We start from the raw sequence: 20,820 nt of genomic DNA on the forward strand, positions 1-20,820 counted from the left end.
AGCAACTTTAGCATGCTGCACATTTTCAGCATAACTAGCACATTTTACATATAGATCACCAACAGCATCTTTCAAATCATATTTTGCAATTAGTATCTTTTCACTTCTTTGCATTGGAAGATAACAAAATGCAATAGTATTTACTTGTAGGGGCACTTGTCATTAACATGGGAATGTTTCATTTAAAGTGATCAGCAAGATCAGTCAGTCTCTGCCAATGACATTACCAGCATTAACTGTTTAAGTAGTCAACCCAAAAAAACCATTTCTCCACTACTTCTTACTTACTGAGGACTTGATTCCCAACCTGTTATGACTTAGCCAACTCAACCCAGGAGAGAGGTGGTAAGTAACGTCAGCACCAACTAGACCACTAACAGCTGGTGTGGAAAAGTTTCAAAAAGATGTGGAACTGCTTATTTCTACTTTCACTCATTGGCAAGTTTTAATGAAATGGAGGACCAACTCACAAACAGGAGAAAATCTGCAGATGCGAGAAATCCAAGCAACACAGTTGACATTTTGGGCCAAGACCCTTCGGTAGGACTGCACTTTTCTCCATAGATGCTGCCTGGTCTGCTGAGTTCCTCCAGCATTTTGTGTGTGTTGCTTAGATTTCCAGCATTTGTGATTTTCATTCACAAATTTTCTCATTTGTGATTGGATTACTACACTGTGAAGTCTCTTCCAGGGATGCCTACCTGAAGAAGCTTGAATCTTTCCTCCGGAGGACTAACTCACTTTTTAAAATATATATCATTTGTCTTTGCACTATTTTTAATCTCTTCAATATGCATATATACACTTACTGTAATTGACAATTTTTTTCTTTTCTAGATCATATATTGTGTTGAACTGCTGCTGCTATGTTAACAAATATCACAACACATGCTGGTGATAATAAACCCGATTCTGATTGAGAGCTTTATTGTTGAAAATATATCTCAGTACAAGTTAGGGAAGTACAAATTTGAGGGAGAAAAAAAATTAGAACTTTATGAAAATGATAATTAGATGGTGTCATTCATGGCTTGTATTTCAGTCTTCAAATACAATGGTTTCGGCTATTGGTTAATTAGGACAGCTGCATATTTAGGACAACTCAAGGAAAAATTGAGAAAATAGCCAGAATTCTCTTTGTTTATAAAGTCGGCTCTCCGTATCTGCGGGGGTTTGGTTCCGGGACTTCCCGCGGATACCAAATTCCATGGGTGCTCAAGTTCCGTATATAAAATGGCGTAGTATTTGCATATAACCTACACACATCTTCCCGTATACTTTAAATCATCTCTAGATTACTTTTAATACACAATACAATGTAAATGCTATGTAAATAGTTATACTGTATTGTTTAGGGAATAATGACAAGAAAAAAGGTCTGAACATGCTCAAACAATGAGTGCTAGAGACAGAACTTCCGTTTTTTTAATCCCGATCCACGGTTGGTTGAATCCGTGGATGCGGAACCCGCGGATACGGAGGGCCGACTGTACAATGCTGTTTAGAGGCAGGAGACTGTTGCCAAACCATTTCTAACTGGTGTAGGTTGTGTGCACTTGCGTGGCTGTTAGACCAAGCTTAGAGCAAACAGTTTTTAAATAGATAAAAACACAAAATGCTGGCCGAACTCAGCAGGCCAGACAGCATCTATGGGAAGAGGTAGTGACGACGTTTCAGCCCGAAACGTCGTCACTACCTCCTCCCATAGATGCTGTTTGGCCTGCTGAGTTCGGCCAGCATTTTGTGTTTTTATTTATTTCCAGCATCTGCAGATTCACTCGAGTTGCGTTTAGTTTTTAAATAGAATCAGTTGTGTGCATTTGTGTTAAAAAAAATAAGCACTTTTTGTCACAGATTGTTGGCGAGAAATGAGCAGAAAGACAATTCAGAACTGTTTTGCTCACTGCAATTTCAAGCATTCAGGCCAAGTGAAAATGAAACAATTCCACTGCTTCAAGTTAGGAACTACAAAGAATTTGAAGTTATCAACAACCATCTTGAATGTTGTAAGGAAAATGAAGATTTGGAAGATGCAATCAGTGAAAGCACTAGATGCCTGTGCTGATTTTGTTCAGTTACAGTCAATTGAAAACATGGCAGTGTACACTGGATGAATTCCTATGCAAGTAACTTTAACGAGCTAATACACAGTTTTATAGTACTGAATTTGTAAAATTCTAATTTGTTCTGTATTTCATTTAAATACACAATTTGCTACTCATTTAAACTGTAGTTTGTCTTTTTAACATCCTTTTATCTATTTCCATTAAACTTCAGCTAATTGGGCCAAAATGTACTGGTTCCAATGTGGCGCAATTATCCGGTAATCACTGTACATTAAAATGCCTATTGGAGTCAGCATTTAAAATACAGTTGCTCCTTTGCTTATTTGTCATCAAACAAGAACCTCACACCATCTTAAAAGTTTCTTCTGCTAGACAGTTAATCTAATTAACCACACTGGTTAGCATCCCTACCCCCTCTATCTGTTACTGTACTGCAATTTAAACCGCTTTTTATAATGCTGTTTACACTGTAAATACAAGTTGATATTTATGTACACTTTATTCTATATCCCTGTTTAACCTCTATTTTTATCTAATTCTTTACTCTGTAGAATTGATGATTTTTTTGCTGCACATTATGCCAACACACCACAGCAAATTCATAATACATAAATGCGTAAGATGAACAAATCCTTGATTTGTTCCATAACTGTGCTTCCTTCAGATTGATGATACATTCTGAATGAGCTTTGAAACTAATATCCAAGGCCAGGAATTATACTTAAGCAGTATTTGATCTAAAAAAAAAAGAATCTTAATTTTAAAACAGATTTTAAAATATAATTGTTCCAAAAATATTTCAGACAGAACACAATACTCCAAATTATTAGTAATAAAGTTTGTCCAACTCACTGTTGCCAGGCCACAGTGGCTTTCACGGATAGTGGCACAGCAGCCAATTAAACCAATTATAAACAAGAGTGCCCCGACCCCTATGATGACAACAGCAGGTATCAGCGTGTAGACATCTTCGAAGAAATGATCGTAGTCATCATATGTGATGAAGACATAGGCACCAACGTAACAAAGGATCCCTGCTGCCGCCTGTGTGGTAAAACAAAAGGAAAACATCAAACACTTTGCAACTACTTTTACTCTATAGTCAAATGCAAGTGACAGTTTCTACCAGCTAGCTATATTTCACCTCGAACCACTGGCTTCACCTTAATTTGTTGCAACATGGGCACTGGCAGCCTTTCATTTATCACCCCATCTCCAGCTGCTCCCAAACACATCATATGTCTGGATCAGGTAGTACGTATAACTGTTATTTTCCTCTGTGCAAACCTAGAAAGTGGTGCAGGGAACTACAGAAATGCACAATACAGAAACAGGCCCTTTCACCCCACCTTGTCCATGCCAACTATGACCTATCCATTTTCTCAAATTAGGCCCATCCCCTTACACCTTTCATATCCAAGAACTGGTCCAAACACCCTTTAAACATAATTGTATTTGCTTCCTCTATCTCCTCTGACAGACATTCACCGACCTCTGGAAAAAACTTAACATTCAAATCTCCTTTAAATTTCCCCATTCTTACATTAAACTTTTGCCGTCCAGTTCTACACTCCCCTGCTTGGGAACATTACTGTATTTTTACTACCTATTCCATCCATCATCCCTCAAGAATTTTACGCAAGGTCACCCCTTATTCTCCTATGTCCAGTGAGAGCAAACCAACTTATCCAATCTAACTATAGCCTTCCATTTCAGCTGACACCGTAATAATCTCTTGTGCACATTGGTTATCACTATCACATACTTCCTGTACCCAAGTGCAGTCTAAATAATGTATCTTAAAAAAAAACAACTTCAACATGTCCCAACTCTTTAACTAAAAGCACTTTTCATTACTCTATTCACAGGCCACTGCCCTCCATCAGCCAACTGCCCCTGATGAAGCTGTCATCAAGGTTCAGAGACGATGTGCTATTGAAATTCATAAGATGTCATCCTTTATGGTCAAAAAGGGTGGAAATAAAGGGTTAAAATTAATGCAGCCACTTCGCACAGCCTTTCGCTGTGTGAAAGTTCACTAGGACAACAAGTTAAGATGATTAGCTGACAACTGTATGCAGTCACCCAGGCTGAACATGGTTCTTGAAAGTCTAACTCTTGTACAGCTGTTCTCTTCAAGCTTGGGAACCAAGGTTATTGAGCATACCAAGACAAGATAAAAATGTGAAAGGAGATATTATAGGGCAACACTTATTGGACAGTTATTTTACTAATTCTCAAGTTTTGTTGGCCTTTAACATGTGGATTTAATTGGTTATTAACAGCTGAAATATATATGATAGGTACTTAAATATGCAAATGTTGGGATTCAGAAGTTTCTATTAGTTCAATACTTATAAATAACTGATACCAGATTCTATATATAAAAAAATAGCATTTCCTTGCTCGAACTTCAGTGCAGAGCAGTGACAGAGGCCGTGCTGATCTCCTTGTGTCCAGGTAAATAAAATGTGATTAAGGAACAAGTACAACTTGTACGAGTTCAGTTAAATGGCAATGACATATTGCAAACATGAAATTAGGAAAACTTACAGAAACTTTACATGGGTTGTGCCTTGAAATCTGGTTAATTGCTCAAGTTGCTTTTTGAATTACCAACATAGTGAGACTGATGGACAGGTTGATTAATAAGCCCAAGTTTAACTTACAAGTAAACAATTTTAAGACAGTTCTGAAGCTTCTCAAGGTTTTAAATAATATGCAAAGAAAATTGCATATTATTTAAAATTGTGTAATACAATTCTGAATAGTATAATGCATGTCAATGCCAGGGGAAACAACACAGAAATACAATTTGGTTAGAAGCTCAAGGACTCCTTTAAGATTCTTAAACATAATGAAATGCAATTCTACTTTAACTATTAAGGAATGCATGCTCCAGCTCATCAAATGGGAAGAATCCATCACTGGAGATGTGTAAACAGAAACTGATAACATACCAGGAACCAATAGCAGACCGCAAATCTGATATTGAAACAATTGACTAATTCTGCAGCAGGCTAAAGGCATGGAGCCAGTTCTACCCATCTGCACATTCATATCTTCAAACAGCAAGAACCTTGTAGCAGGTGTATAGTTAATGACTCACCAGCTGTCATCTTTCTGGATACCTTAATTTAAAACATTCTGCTTACTAACATATTTGTTAATATTGTCATATCTAAACTATGCCACATTAGGTCTACTGTATATTTTAATAAAGTATTGTACCTGTCCTGTCCATTCCAAACGACATGTATAATGTTATTTAATCAGAGTGAATAGCTTCTGCTACAGATTCAATTTCTCATACCTACAATCTAGATCAAGATCATTCAAATAATCTATGATTGAGTCATATCCTCCTCCTTTGTAGTTAGGCAACTTGGTTGTGTTTCTCAGATTAGAGGAGCATTAGAAAAACTGGTTATGCAAGAGTAAATGTGGTTGAGATGCATACATTAAAGAATGTTGAGGGAAGGTCAGTATGGGAAGAGCAAAAGGGCCTCCCGTTCATCTTCTAATTCAATATTGTTATAAAGGAGTTTTAAGGTGAATAGAAATGTTATCAGTGCCCAAAATAAAATATATCCAGGATATGCCAGGCAAGTTTAATTTTAGGTGGTGAGTGGTCTTTTATGAATTAGAGATATTTAACGGGAGCACTGTATACAAAGGGCCCTTAGCATCATCAGCAATCCCTCCCATTTGTCTAACAATCTCTTTGACCTCCTACCAACAGGCAGGAAGTGCCATAGCATTAGCACAAGAACTGCTGTGCTGGGAAACAGCTTCTTTCCACAGGCCATAATACTATTGAACTCCCTGCCACCGCCCAGGTCTCATCATGTATGAAGCACTAGTAGTATACATGCATTATTTGTTAATTTATGGTAAAATTTGTATTATGCATGTAACTTGTGTGTATTGTGTTATGCACCTTGATCCAGAGGGAAGTTGTCTCATTCAGTGGTAGCCATGTGTATGGTTGAACGATAATAAACTTGAACTTGAGGAAGCTTGGGAGATAAAATCAAGGACAAAAAAAATCAATTATTACAAGAAACATACAAAATTGCTTGAGAAACTCAGGTTAGGCAGCATCCATGGAAAGGAATAAACAGTTGACATTTTGTGCTGTGATCCTTCATTAGGACTCCATAGTCTTGATGAAGGGTCTCGGTATGAAACGTTGACTGTTTATTCCCCTCCACAGACACTGCCAGACTTCCCAAAATCCTCAGCTTTTTGTGTGTTACTCTGAATTTCTGGCAATCTCCTGTGTTGATAATACAGAAAAGCCAGAAGAAATTTGTTAAGTAACAAAGCCAAACTTGGAAGTGCAGTATAAAATAATGTGGACAGCAATAAACACATAACAGCACAAAGAGGCTGACTTGTTGGAAATACAACATTCTAGTAGAAAGCAGAAGCCTTCATGGGTTGAGGCATTGAGTTGGGAGGCCCAGTTGCAACTGCACAAAACATTGATTGGTTTGTAACAGTATTCATAATGGTTCTGTTCATCACATTACAGGAAGGATGTGGTTCAAGCAAGAGTGGAGAAGAGATTCACCAGAGTGTTGCCCAGCTAAGGTTTGTAGTTGCAAGAAGGCTGGTCTTATTCTTAGTGAAATATAGGAAGCTGAGATGTGACTTAAGAGGTTTACAACATTATGTGTTGGCACACAGACATAGAAACATAGAAAACCTACAGCAAAATACAGGCGCTTCAACCCACAATGCTGTGCCGAACATGTACTTACTTAAGAAATTACCTAGGCTTCACCCACAGCCTTCTATTTTTCTAAGCTCCATGTACCTAACCAGGAGCCTCTTTAAAAAACCCTACTGTATCCACCTCTACCACAGTTGCTAGCAGCCCATTCCAAGCACTCACCACTCTCTGCGTAAAAAACTTAACCGACATCCCCTCTGTACCTACTTCCAAGCACCTTAAAACTGTGCCCTCTCATGCCACTTCACCCCTGGGTAAAAGCCTCTGATTATCCACACGATCAATGCCTTTCATCATCTTGTACACCTCTATTGGGTCACCTCTCATCCTCCATCATTCCAAGGAGAAAAGGCCGAGTTCATTCAACCTATTCTCATAAGGCATGCTCTCCAATCCAGGCAACATCCTTGTAAATCTCCTCTGCACCCTTTCTATAGTTTCCACATCCTTCCTGTAGTGAGATGACCAGAACTGAGGGCAGTACTCCAAGTGGGGTCTGACCAGGGTCCGAAACAGCTGTAACATTACCTCTCACCTCTTGAACTCAATCCCACAGTTGACAGAGGATAATGTACTATATGCCTTCTTAAACACACAATCAACCTGTGTGGCAGCTTTGAGTGTCCTATGGACACAGACCCCCAAGATCCCTCTGATCCTCCAGACTGCCAAGAGTCTTACCATTAATACTATATTTTGCCATCATTTTTGACCCACCAAAATGAACCACCTCACATTTATCTGGGTTGAATTCCATCTGCTACTTCTCAACCCAGTTTGCATCTTATCGATGTCCCGCTGTAACCTCTGACGTCCCTCCACACTATCCACAACACCCTCAACCTTTGTGTCATCAGCAAACTTACTAACCCATCCTTCAACTTCCTCATCCAGGTCACTTATGAAAATCACGAAGAAAAGGGGTCCCCAGAACAGGTCCGAAGCACACCACCGGTCACTGACCTCCATGCAGAATATGACCTGTCTATAACAACTCTTTGCCTTCTGTGGGCAAGCCAATTCTGGATCCACAAAACAAGGTCCCCTTGGATCCCATGCCTCCTTACTTTCTCAATAAGGGGTAGCTTATCAAATGCCTTGCTGAAATCCATATACATCTACTGTTCTACCTTCAATGTGTTTAGTGATATCCTCAAAAAATTCAATCAATCAGGCTCATAAGGCACGACCCACCTTTGACAAAGCCATGCTGACTATTCTTAAGCATATTAAGCCTCTCCAAATGTTCATAAATCCTGTCTCTCAGGATCTTCTCCATCAACTTACCAACCACTGAGGTAAGGTTCACTGGTCTATAATTTCCTGGGCTATCTCTACTCCCTTTCTTGAATAAAGGAACAACATCTGCAACCCTCCAATCCTCCGGAACCGCTCCCATCCTCATTGATGATGCCAAGATCATTGCCAGAGGCTTAGCAATCTCCTCCTTTGCCTCTCACAGTAGCCTGGGGTATACTTTGCCTGGTCCTGGTGACTTATCAAACTTGATGCTTTCCGAAAATTCCAGCATGTCCTCTTTCTTAATGTCTGTATGCTCATTCTTTTCAGTCTGCTGTAAGTCATTCTTACAATCGCCAAGGTCTTTTCCATAGTGAACACTGAAGCAAAGTATTCATTATGTACCTCCACGTTCTCCTCCGGTTCCATACACACTTTTCCACTGTCACACTTGATTGGTCCTGTTCTCTCATGTCTCATCTTCTTGCTCTTCACATACTTGTAGAATGCCTTGGTGTCTTCCTTACTCCTGCTCACCAAGGCCTTCCCATGGCCCCTTCTGATCTAATTTTATTCTTAAGCTTCTTCCTGCTAGCCTTATAATCTTCTAGATCTCTATCATTACCTAGCTTTTTGTACCTTTCATAAGCTTTTCTTTTCTTCTTGACTATTTTTTCAACAGCCTTTGTACACCATGGTTCCTGTGCCCTCCCGTCCTTTTCCTGTCTCATTGGAACGTACCTATGCAAAACACCACGCAATTACCCCCTGAATATTTGCCACATTTCTGTCATACATTTCCCTGAGAACATCTGTTCCCAATTTATTTTTCCAAGTTCTTGCCTGATAGCTTCTTACTCCCCTTAAACACTTTCCTAACTTGTCTGTTCCTATCCCTCTCCAATGCTATGGTCAAGGAGATATAATTGTGATCACCTCTCCAAAATGCTCTCCCAACTAAGAGACCTGACACCTGACAAGGTTCATTTACCAATACCAGATCAAGTACAGCCTCTCCCCTCTTGTAGGCTTATCTACATATTGTGTCAGGAAACCTTCCTGAACACCTAACAAACTCCATCCTATCTAAACCCCTTGCCCTAGGGACATATGCCAATCAATATTGGGGAAATTAAAATCTCCCACCACAACAACCCTGTTAATATTGCATCTTTCCAGAATCTGTCTCCCTATCTGTTCCTCGATGTCCCTGTTACTACTGGGTGGTCTATAAAAAACACCTAGTATTGTTATTGACCCCTTCCTGTTCCGAACTTCCACCCACAGAGACTCAGTAGACAATCATGACTTCCTCTTTTTCTGCAACTGTGACATTATCTCTGATCAGCAGCGCCACACTCCTACCTCGTATGCCTCCCTCCTTGTCCTTTCTGAAACATCTGAAGCCTGGCACTTTAAGAAGCCATTCCTGCCCCTGAGCCATCCAAATTTCTGTAATGACCACAACATCATTGTTCCAGGTACTGATCCACGCTCTAAGCTCATCTGCTTTGTTCAAGATACTCTTTGCATTAAAATAGACACATCTCAAACCATCAGTCTGAGCGTATCCTTTCTCTATCACCTGCCTATCCTCTTTCTCACACTGTCTACAAGCTTTCTCTATTTGTGAGCCAACCGCCCCTTCCGTCTCTTCAGTTCAGTTCCCACTCCCCAGCGATTCTAGTTTAAACTCTCCCCAATAACCTTAACAAACCTCCCTGCCGGGATATTGGTCCCTCTTGGATTCAAGTGCAATCTGTCCTTTTTATACAGGTCACTCCTGCCCCAAAAGAGGTCTCAATGATCCAGAAATCTGAATCCCTGCCCCCTACTCCAATCCCATGTGGATGAAAGAAAAATGAAGGGCTGTGTGGGCTGGAAGGGTTAGATTGACCCTGGAGTAGGTTAAAAGATCAGCACACTGTCATGTGCCAAAGGGCCTGTACTGTGCTGTACTGTTCTATTATCTATATAAAGTATATAAAGAATGAATAAAATCTCTTTTTCCCCAAGATGGGGATGTCTAAAACTAGAGGGGCACTGCTTGAAAGTGAGAAAGGCAATCCAATAGGCAATTTTTCCACAGATGCAGTGTGAAGTATTTATAATAAGCTGCCAGAGGAGGCAATGGAGGCAAATACTATTACAATATGAGAAAGTATTTGGAGAGATACTTGGGACATAACAGGAGTACAGGGAGATGGGAGCAACACACACAAAATGCTGGAGGAAGTCAGCAGGCCAGGCAGCATCTATGGAAAAGAGTACAGTTGACATTTTGGGCCAAAACCCTTTGAAGGGTTGCTGCCTTGGTTGCTGAGTTCCTCAGCATTTTGTGTATGCTGCTTGAATTTCCAGCGTCTGCAAATTTTCTCATTTGTATAGGGAGATGGGCCTAATGCAGACACTGGGATGAGTATAGATTGGCAAGTCAGTCAGCATGGACAGCATGAGCTGTAAAGGCCTCATTTCTGTGCTGTATGATTCTATGATTACATGAACATTATAAGTCAAATGATAGAGTCTTAAAGTGTTTGCACAAGAATAGAGGAACTGGCTACCTGCGCATTAATTATTTTAAAAGTAGCACAACACGTTAGACCAGATTTACTGGAGTTGTCATATTCTCTATGCTGGATACAGGGATGGTGAGTTTTCAATATGAGGAGGGATAAAATAAACTAGGACTCCATACACTACAATTTAGAACTTAGATTTAGAGATACAGCACAGTAACAGGACCTTCCAGCCCAATAAGCCCATGCTGTTCAATTACACCCATACCCCATCTTTAGAATACAAGAGGAAACCCATGCAGTCACAGAGGGAATGTACAAACTCCTGGTGGTGGGAATTGAGCCTGGGTCACTGTTGCTGTAATAACATTATGTTAACTGCTTAACCACCATGCCACCCTGTAGAATGAAAGGTCTCAACACTTAAAATTCTTCAAGGACAATGGCCTAGATACAGGGAAGATATTCTCCCCATCCCTGCGAGGAATCTAGGATCCACAGCACTGTTTGAGAATAAGGCTGTTCAGAACCTTGATGAGGTGAAATTTCTTCAGAGGGTGGTGAATCTTTGGAAATCTCTGTGCAAGCAGAAGCACAATCATTGTGTTCATTCAAAACATACAGGCCTTTAAGAATATGGAGAGAGCCCAGGAAAATGGAACTGTGGTAGAAAATCTGCCATGATTTTGACTTATGGCAGAGCTGGCTTAAAAGGCCCTTTCGTCAATTCCTGCTTGTGTTTCTGGAGGTTCTATGCAAATCTTGCTGGTTTGGGACCCTACTCTGCTTACTCAACATGCAAATTTAACAGGTTTATATATAGTCAATTTCATAGACCACCCACATCTCCTCCACTCTCTTAAATTCCACTCATACTGTTCTTCAGAGTCGAGTAGTAAGTCTGGGTAGCAATTGAAGCTCCATTGAACCCTTGGAGATGCAAAACTGGACAGTCATTTACTCTGAGCAATGCTGGGAAATACTAGCAACATTGGTCTCTGCCATTAGATTTCACATGGCAAACGATAGTTGCTTGTCTAGAATAGTAGCCTGATGATGGGTCTCAGCCTGTAACATGGACTGTTTATTCCCCTCCACATATGCTGTCTGACTTGCTGTGTTCCTCCATAATTTTGCAGGTGTTGCTCAGGATTTCCAGCATCTGCAGTGTCTCTTGTATAAGATTTTTTTTGGTCAACACAAATGTAAAGATCCCAGAGAAGGCACAGGATAGATCTGTGAGAAGAGAAACTTAATGTACAAGATTAGGCAGTGCATTTGCGACCAGAAGAACACTAACAGATTTGATAAAAGTGAACGTTATGATAATGAGTTTGAAGGGAGTGAAGTCTATCTCATTAATTCATAGCTTGAGGACAATAGGACACAGGTTTAAAAAGATAGGCAAACAAAACAGGGATTACAATGAATTTTTTTTTCTCCTTAAAAACATTTACAATTACAGTCTGCAGCTCACTGACTCGAGGAGGTAATAGAAAGAATTAATCAGGAGTTTAAACAGGAACTTATAGTGGTACTTCAGGGAAAATGATTTGCCAGGTAATGGAGAGAGAACAGAAATAGGATGAATTAATTCATTTAGAAGAAAATGGCATGTGTTGATGGGATAAGTAAACTGTGCCATAAGTGATCCTATTGACAAGAAACCAGCATAATTGTATTATAATATACTATACACTCAGTGGCCACTTTATTAGATACACCTGTACAACTGCTTGTTAATGTAAATATCTATCAGCCAAACTGAATGCACTAAATGTGCCAGCAACTGAATGCACTAAAGCATGCAGACATGGTCAAGAGGTTTAATTGTTGCTCAGACCAAACATCTGAATAGGGGAAAAATGTGATCCTAATGACTTTGACTGTGGAATGATTATTGGTGCCAGATGGGGTGGTTTGCATATCTCAGAAAGTGCTGATCCTCCTGGGATTTTCACGCACAACAATCCCTGCAGTTTACAGAGAATTGTGTGAAACACAAAAACATTCAGTGAGCAGCAGTTCTGTGGGTGAAGATGCCTTGTTAATGAGAAAGGTCAGGACAATGGCCAGACTGGTTCAAGCTGACAGGAAAGCAACAGTAACTCAGATAATCATATGTTACAACAGTGGTGTGCAGAAGAGCATCTCTATACGTGGAACACATTGAATGAGTTACAGCAGAAGAACACGCTGTGTTCCTTCCACTCCTGTAACTAAAAAAGTGGCCACTTTATGTGCACAGCGCAGATCAAGCTCTACTTTCAACAGGTACTAATACAGTGAGCAGGGCACACCAAGTCACAGAGTAGCAAGAGAGTCAGTGTCATACAGCATGTTAACAGGTCTGATGGCCCAATTCACCAATGTCAGATGTGTTACCCAATGAGCTGGCCGTCTGCCCACATTTGGCCCACAATGCTTCAAATCTCTGCTACTGACATTCCTAGCTAGATGTCTTTTAAAGGTTATGGATGTACCCACTTCAATCACTACTTTTAGAAGCTTATCCCAAATATTCAGCACCCTTTGCCTGAAGATGCCCTTGATGTCCCATGGACATGGACTGATATAATATCAGGATTCTTCAATCTAGCTGTATTGAAACAACTATTTGTCATGTAGTGAATGGATAATGAGGGTCTATGGTGTGGAAGTGCCTCACATTCACAATTCGCCATTTGTAGTAACAAGGATTCTCTTCTACTACACACTGACTAAGGACTCCACTCTCCCCATCTCCTGCCAAGCTGAAGGGAATGTACATGAGAAAGCCACCCATGAGGCCATATATCTTGAGCAGGATGGTCCTATACCTACAAGGATGAAACCACAACCATCAGCCAGAAAAGTCACATTGGTATTAATCCAGAAGGCTTGAGTACTTTAAGGTTGTAATCTACCTATTTGAGGTCAGAGAGATTTGAACGAGGCTGCAGGCTTCATGCTTCACTCAATTTATCTGCATGATTAGGGACAAAGAAGATGGAAAACTTGGGAAGTTAATTCTGAAGGGGGGAATTAGTGGGCAATCAACTTAAGATGATGGTGAACATGGGGTGGGGATGAGACAAGTTCTCACTTGCTCCCTCAACACCACCTCTAGAAAGCCCAGCAGTGGCTTTGCTCCTAAGGAGACTGAAGTGAGTGAGACTTCCCCCCCCCACCCCATCCCAACTCTAATCAACTTTTACAGGAGCACCATTGAGAGTGTCCTGACCAGCTACATCACTGTCTGCTATGGGAATTGCAAGGCATCTGATGGCAAGACCATACAAAGGATTATGAGGACTGGTGGTGAGAGGATCATCGGGTTTTTCTTCCACCCATCCAAGATAGTTATCAGGAACGCATCACACACATGGCCCTTAGCATTAGCAAAGATCTCTTCCATCGGTCTTGACTCTCTATGATCAAGGAGGTACTGTAGCATTAGGACAAGGATTGTTAAGATAGAAACCGGCTTCTTCCCCCAGGCTGTGAGACTACTGAACTCTCAGCAAGCACCCAGGTCTCACCATGTCTGAAGCACCAGCAGTGCTATACTGTTTACTTATTAACCTGTGTCGTAAATGCACATTATCTGTTTATTTGTGGTACTGTGTGTAAATTGTATGTACTGTATCGTGCACCTTGGTCCGGAGGCACATTGCTTTGTTTGGTAGCATACATGTCAACAGTTGAATGACAATAAAATTAGACTTGAAGAGGCTAAAGAGACCTGTAGAACATAGACAATCAAGGTCTAGAAGGCACAAAGGAGAGGTGGGGGCAGGCAAGATTGTTCCCGTGTCTATACATGCTTGGTCAGAGTGCTTTCATGTGTATCTTTGTATGTCCGTGGCAAATCGGTGCAGCAGAGCCCAATCTCTAATATTCTTAGACTTCCTTATCACCTGATCAAGACCTTGATCTGCCTAGACCATATGGCTGTCTGCATCAGCTACCATGCTTAGAATGAATGTAGAGGCATGTTATCCTTGATACCCAGTATCAATACTCTGATACTAGAAAAGTAAACTAGTACAGCTGCTGATATTAAGGCAACATCCAACACAAGCTTTTAATATATTCTCAAGAAATGAGGCTTTGAAGGTTAAATTAAATATAAACATAATGCAACATTAACATCAAGTATTGAGTTACTACAATCCTTTAGACAATCCATTGGCCTAAGAACAAATAGATATCGAGATGCCCGCCAGGATTTTTAAAATCTAGACAAAAGTTATATTCTTTTACACATGAAATATACTGGCTCAGCTGCTAAAGGAAATAAACTAAAGATTCCCAGTTGAGTGACACCTGCTAGAAAGTATTTGTGGATAAACTAACAAGATAGATACAGAATTGATAACATGGATAAAGTATTAATATTTCTAACATAAATTATGAATACTATGTTGAGCAATAACAGCAAAAATATTTTAGTAAGTCTTGTAAAACAATTAAAATCAAGACAGCTAGATCAATTAGGATTTAGTTTAATATTGGTTACATTCTTTTTCCTGAAAGTAGCAACTCTTTCAGGTGAACAGATCTATCATAGCAACAGTGTTTCTGGTATCTGATTCAAATGAGGATCATTCTTGTAAGCAGTTGAGCCACTATTGGCCACTCGGTTGTTGCAACTAACAGAGCTTGGCCCAATTCACTCAAAACCAAACTTGCATATCAATATTTTAACCAGATTTTGTGGAGAATAATCAGAAGTGGGATGCTGGATTTCTCTGCTAAACATAGCTTTAATTTATGCATACTAGAATTACAATCTACAACCATCTGTTTGTATCATTGTTTATTATCTGCATAGAAGGAGCATTGTTAGAGAAATTTGCCTAGATCAAATAAACTAACATCTAAAACTCCTGCTTTGTGATAGCATGTTCAGAAAGGTTTGTATTGGTGTAGAACACAAATCTACTTGAGTAATTTATGAATATGTAAAAACTAAAAATTCAATTCTACAAAGATGTTCAAAGCTTTGAAATGAAATGAAAAAAGTACAGCTAAAACTAGTAAGAGTCAGAGTATTCTTGCACATTAGACAGTAACATCAAATGCTTCCAGGCCTAGTATGCCACTGCTGCAATATTTAACAGAATTGGCTATCAATACACACTTTGGAATGTGACCATTTCACTGACAAGGTATCAGAAAATAACCAGCAACTGAAATTATATACAAGCAACAGTTGTTCAAAAACAAAAATAAATATCCAAAGCACTAACTGGAAGTCAGTCCAAATGCTGCTTTTAAATCAATATTCAGATATGACAGTGAGTTAGTCTAAGTAAAGAAATCCCAAGTGTTATCTGTGCTGTTATACCTTCTCAAAAGGACCAATGGTTTATCTTAACAGAAACAAGTAGTTCCTAGTCGTTGACTGCTGCACTGGATGCAATTATTTCAAGGCTCCATTTCTCATTTCTAACTGTCTTAAGTAGTGACAGAAGATCCTTATAAACTGCTCCAGGACAGGAATGCAAGTCCAGCTAAAGTCTTGAATGCGCAATAGTCTAACTCAGAACGGAACCAACACCAAAGGCTCAGAGGTCAAAAAAGATTACTACAAAGCAGTTGGTCAAATGGAGCACTATCACTTTTCTGACTGCATAGGCAATATCAATGGAATCTTTCCGAAGTATAATTGTCTCACAAGTTAAAACATATCATCAGTTAAAAAGCTCTTCCAGTTTTGCACTATTCTTAATTTGTCATGGGTGTTTGGCTAGAGCGATCATCAGCACAAGAGTACAAATAGCAATAATTTTGAAGCTAATTAATTTAGCTACAGAAAACACATTAGTCCAAAATTGACATTAGTATTTCTAATACTCAAGTCCAGGATTTAAAGACTCTGCATTATAATAAAGTTTCATCATTGGGTGTACCAGGAACAAAACTGTCACTCATAACAGCATTAAAGAACTCCAAAATGCTTCCAGCAAGAGGATGTTTTTCCTTCCAATTCTGCAAGAACTTTGCAACTAAAAACATGTTCAGGCAAGCTTGATAATATTGCAGAATCGAGGCTCCCACTTACAAATTTTTTTAATTGTAAATCTTTATGTGGGTGGTAAGGAGTTGAGAAATTTACTGTACTGTGCTACAACAAATTTTATTTCTAAAGATGTCACTTGAATTACTTGTACAACACTGTTCTATACTTCATAATTATTACTTATTCTTTAATTTCAGGTCAAAAAGGTGATACAAAATTTAACCAATTACCCCAAGCAAAATTAGGTTTGCTGTTTTACATTACCCACAAGTTACATGCAGAACTACTCCCCCAGACTTTTGAAAGTACTATATTTCTCTTCTATAGAATCAACAGATGACACTGACAAAAATACAGTAAAGTCAGTATTTACTGTTAACCAGGTCAACAGCTTTCCTGAGCTTTATGGCATCCTCTTTGGTCTCCAACCTCACTCCATTTCACGTAACACTGAAGAATGTTCTTGGTGATAAGCAAAAATGAAAGTCACTAACAAACAAAATAATTTTGGAAATAGCTTTAAACTACTTAGAAATATTATTTCACAGAATTCAACCCAGAAGATACTTGGATGAATCAGGAATTTCATTTAGCAGGTGGTGTGCAGAAGGAAGTCACCAGATTAAACTTCACACCATTTTAAAAGTTTCTATCCCTCTCAAGCAGTTAATCTGATCAACCATTCTAGTTACCCCCTAACCACACCCCCTATCTATTACCTCACTCACTGCACTACACTTCAAACCAATTAATATAATGCTGCTTACATTGTAAATTAAAACTGGTATTTATGCACATTATATTTCATATCTTTACTTTAGCCTTATGTTTTTATATAATTCTTTATAATTACTGAATGTTGTTTTATTTTGTTGCATGTTGTGCCAACACACCACTGCAAATTCCTAATACATGTAAATGTATATGACGAATAAAGTTGATTGTTGCATCAAATGATCTCTTTCATGACTTTGCTCCCATGATAGTAGAGGGCTAATCTCAGTGTAAAAAGAACAGCTACACCAAAAGATCGGAATTTAAATACATTATCTTAATTAGATTATATTCCCTGGGTAAATGGGTGCAAATCAGTTCTTATCCTAATGCTCAAAGTTCAACCAGTCTAGCCATATCTATTCCATAAAAACAGCTACAAAAAAATCTGAACACCAACTTTCGTAAGTTTTTTTGTGATGGGAGGAGGAAATGTCTACTTCACAAAATCAATGTGGCCTTTCAGAGAAAAATATGAAACCCTCAAATGCAACATTGGAGGGATAAAAGAGGAAAGCCTTGCATATTTGAAATAGTGGTTGATAACACATTAAAATTAATAAGCCCAATGCAGAGCTTTGATCAGGTAACTGAATGATACCAACTTTATCTTACAATGGAGTTAACCACACTATGTGACTTCTGAAGCTAGTGAATGGATTGCAAAACTCAAGCCACCTGTTTAGCAAAAGTCAAATGAATATCTATATATTACTCTGAGATCTTACAATAGCTCCCTCATTGCCAGAATCACAGTGACGCTTCAGAGCTGCCCCCAGCACATCCTCGAACTATGTTGGCTGTTGAGGTAAAACGGCACATTTTTTGATGTACTGTATATGACAAAAAAAAGCTAATCTAACCATAACCTTTAGCCAGCTGGTGGTGTAGAGGCATCAGCACTGGACTTCCAGGAGAATGGTTCCAAGTACAAATCTGGACAGCTGCTTGCACACTTTCCATCCATGCTAGGTTGAACCTCAAGTTAGCAACTCAGCCTTATAAATAAAATGGTCAAATGCTATGGAAATGGCAAAAATGCCACTCAATGCACAATAAGGAACAACAATCTTTACATTATTTTGAGTTATCTGCCCTTTTTCAGAATATTCTGTATACTTACCAATGATTCACAACCTTTCTGTTGAAGACATTGTTTTGCAACTCCAAAACATTAAAACTAATTGACAGGAAAACAAGACATGGGAATGTGAGTCTAACTTAGTGTTTACTGTAAGTGGGGTGCACATGTATCACATGGTAGCATCAAGACATATGCAATTCGCTTACCATAATGAATTTAAATAAAGAATGCTTAATTGAAGAATATTTACTCGAGTATTACTCGAGTACAACTGAAATATTAAATAACACTCCTCCCTGCTTAGCTATAAACTCCAACTCTAATACAGAATGCACCATACACAGTATACTATATAATACAACACCTATATAAACAACCACAGCATAGTATATTTTCAAATTGTCCCATTCAGGCGTAAAGATTTAATCATTGAAGGATTTTTTTATTCTTGTAAAATAATGTCTTTTCTGATTAGGGAGGTCATTCTGCTTGGCAGGCGAGACTTGTGGCTATGAAAACAATCTCAGGTTCTGGGGCCTCTTCCATAGTGTTTGTAGGAGTCGACTCTAGGAAAGTAGGAAGTGGTTCTAACAGCTCTGGTTACCTTTCTTCACTTTCCTTTTCTGTTTTCTAGTTTGTGCATCTTGGGAAGGTCCATTTAGATCAAAGGAATATTCTCGTATTAATCCTTCTATTGCTCCCTTGACAATCTGATATCTCCTCTTGGCTTTTTCATCCACAACATAATCAGATGAATCTTCTGTTTTCATATCTCCATTGACTCCTTTCTTTTTGGTCTTCTATTCATCCAGCTGGGCTTTTGTCTTTACAGATACTTTTACAGGCAACTTTTTGTCTTTCACTTTAAGTTCACACAATAACCTTAATGCATGCAGAGTAGATTCTGGTTCTTTATACTCACAAAAGCCAAATGCTTGCAACTTTCGTGAAACTACATGAACTCACTTCCAGCTTAAAACCAAGCCACATTTTGCAAGTAACTGCCTAACATATCAGATGCTTTCTCAGACACGCTACTTACAAAAACTGTTGTAGCTCGACCACTGCTTACTTTCATGCTTCCTCAGCATGGTCGTTCCTTGGTCTAATCTGCTTTCAAACCAGAGGTTGGCACCAACACTTGTTTGCCCTCTGATGGGCAACAGTTCATGGCGTACAGCATGGAGACAGATGCAGCAGTACCTTTCTTAATACGCTTTTAAGTTGACCCTATTACAGGGGATATGGCATACAAATGGTGGTGGAGTTCCATTAAGTAACGGTTACCTCAGCCACTCATATCCCCACAATGCTGTCCACCCCTGTTTTTTAAACCACATACAAGGCCAATGTGGTTTGTTGGTTGTTGTGTTTTACTGTTACAAATGTCATTCCCAGAAGAGTTACCTTTTCTTCAGTGCAAGCCGTTAGCTGCTTATCTGCAGGCCTCAGTATGGTACCTTTGGTAAATCTCAAGGCTAACCAGTCTTGTGTCACTCTTATCAGATCATCAATAACATGCAGATTACTGGGTTTTTTTGAAACAGCAATTTAACTTTTTAGCTTTTTCTCTTCCCTGCACAGTCGATTTTTTTTAGATGCCTGATATGCTCTTTGTACATAGAAAACCTACATCACAATACAGGCCCTTCGACCCACAAAGTTGTGCCGAACATGTCCCTACCTTAGAAATGACTAGGGTTACCCATAGCCCTCTATATTTTTCTAAGCTCCATGTACCTATCCAGTAGTCTCTTAAAAGACCCTATTGTATCCACCTCCACCACCGTTGCTGGCAGCCCATTCCACGCACTCACCACTCTCTGCATAAAAAACTTACCCCAACATCTCCTCTGTACCTACTCCCAAGCACCTTACTCCCAAGCTCTTGTGGCAGCCATTTCAGCACTGGGAAAAAGCCTCTGACTATCCAATCAATGCCTCTCATCATCTTATACACCTCTATCAGGTCACCTCCCATCCTCCGTCGCTCCAAGGAGAAAAGGCCGGGTTCATTCAGCCTGTCTTCATAAGGCAAAGTACTTTGTTGCATTTTCTGCAAATTTCACCTTTAAATCTGGATTACTCAGATATACGTGAACCCCTGCCGCAAAGGTAACACAATTGGTTTGGCAAAGCAGGTTTCTGTTTAAATGCCGCAATTTTGTTCACTCTCATTTTCACTTCTGTCTGCTGTTTCCATTGATACAGGTATTTCAACTCCTTCAGATAGGAGTCATTTTTGAACACTTTACACAAACTAAACAATTGCTAAAGTGCATTAAGCCCATTATCAAACTGGCAATACTCAGACAATTTCTTCAATTCAGCCACATATGATGAAATGGACTCCCCTTCCTTTTGATTTTGCTTCTGAAGCCTAAAAGGTTCTA

General features: G+C 39.3%; 1 protein-coding gene across 1 annotated transcript in view; it reads right to left on the reverse strand.

Annotated features, from left to right (window-relative positions):
• LOC132379095 (tetraspanin-3-like) overlaps positions 1 to 20,820 on the reverse strand; it is a 63,151-nt gene that overhangs the window by 35,328 nt on the left and 7,003 nt on the right. Inside the window, exon 2 of the mRNA XM_059946657.1 lies at positions 2,919 to 3,110. Coding sequence (XP_059802640.1) covers positions 2,919 to 3,110 — 192 coding nt within the window. The remainder of the gene's footprint in view (positions 1 to 2,918; positions 3,111 to 20,820) is intronic.

The sequence above is a fragment of the Hypanus sabinus genome, chromosome 21 (genome assembly GCF_030144855.1).
Source record: "Hypanus sabinus isolate sHypSab1 chromosome 21, sHypSab1.hap1, whole genome shotgun sequence".
NCBI classification, from domain to species: Eukaryota; Metazoa; Chordata; class Chondrichthyes; order Myliobatiformes; family Dasyatidae; genus Hypanus; species Hypanus sabinus.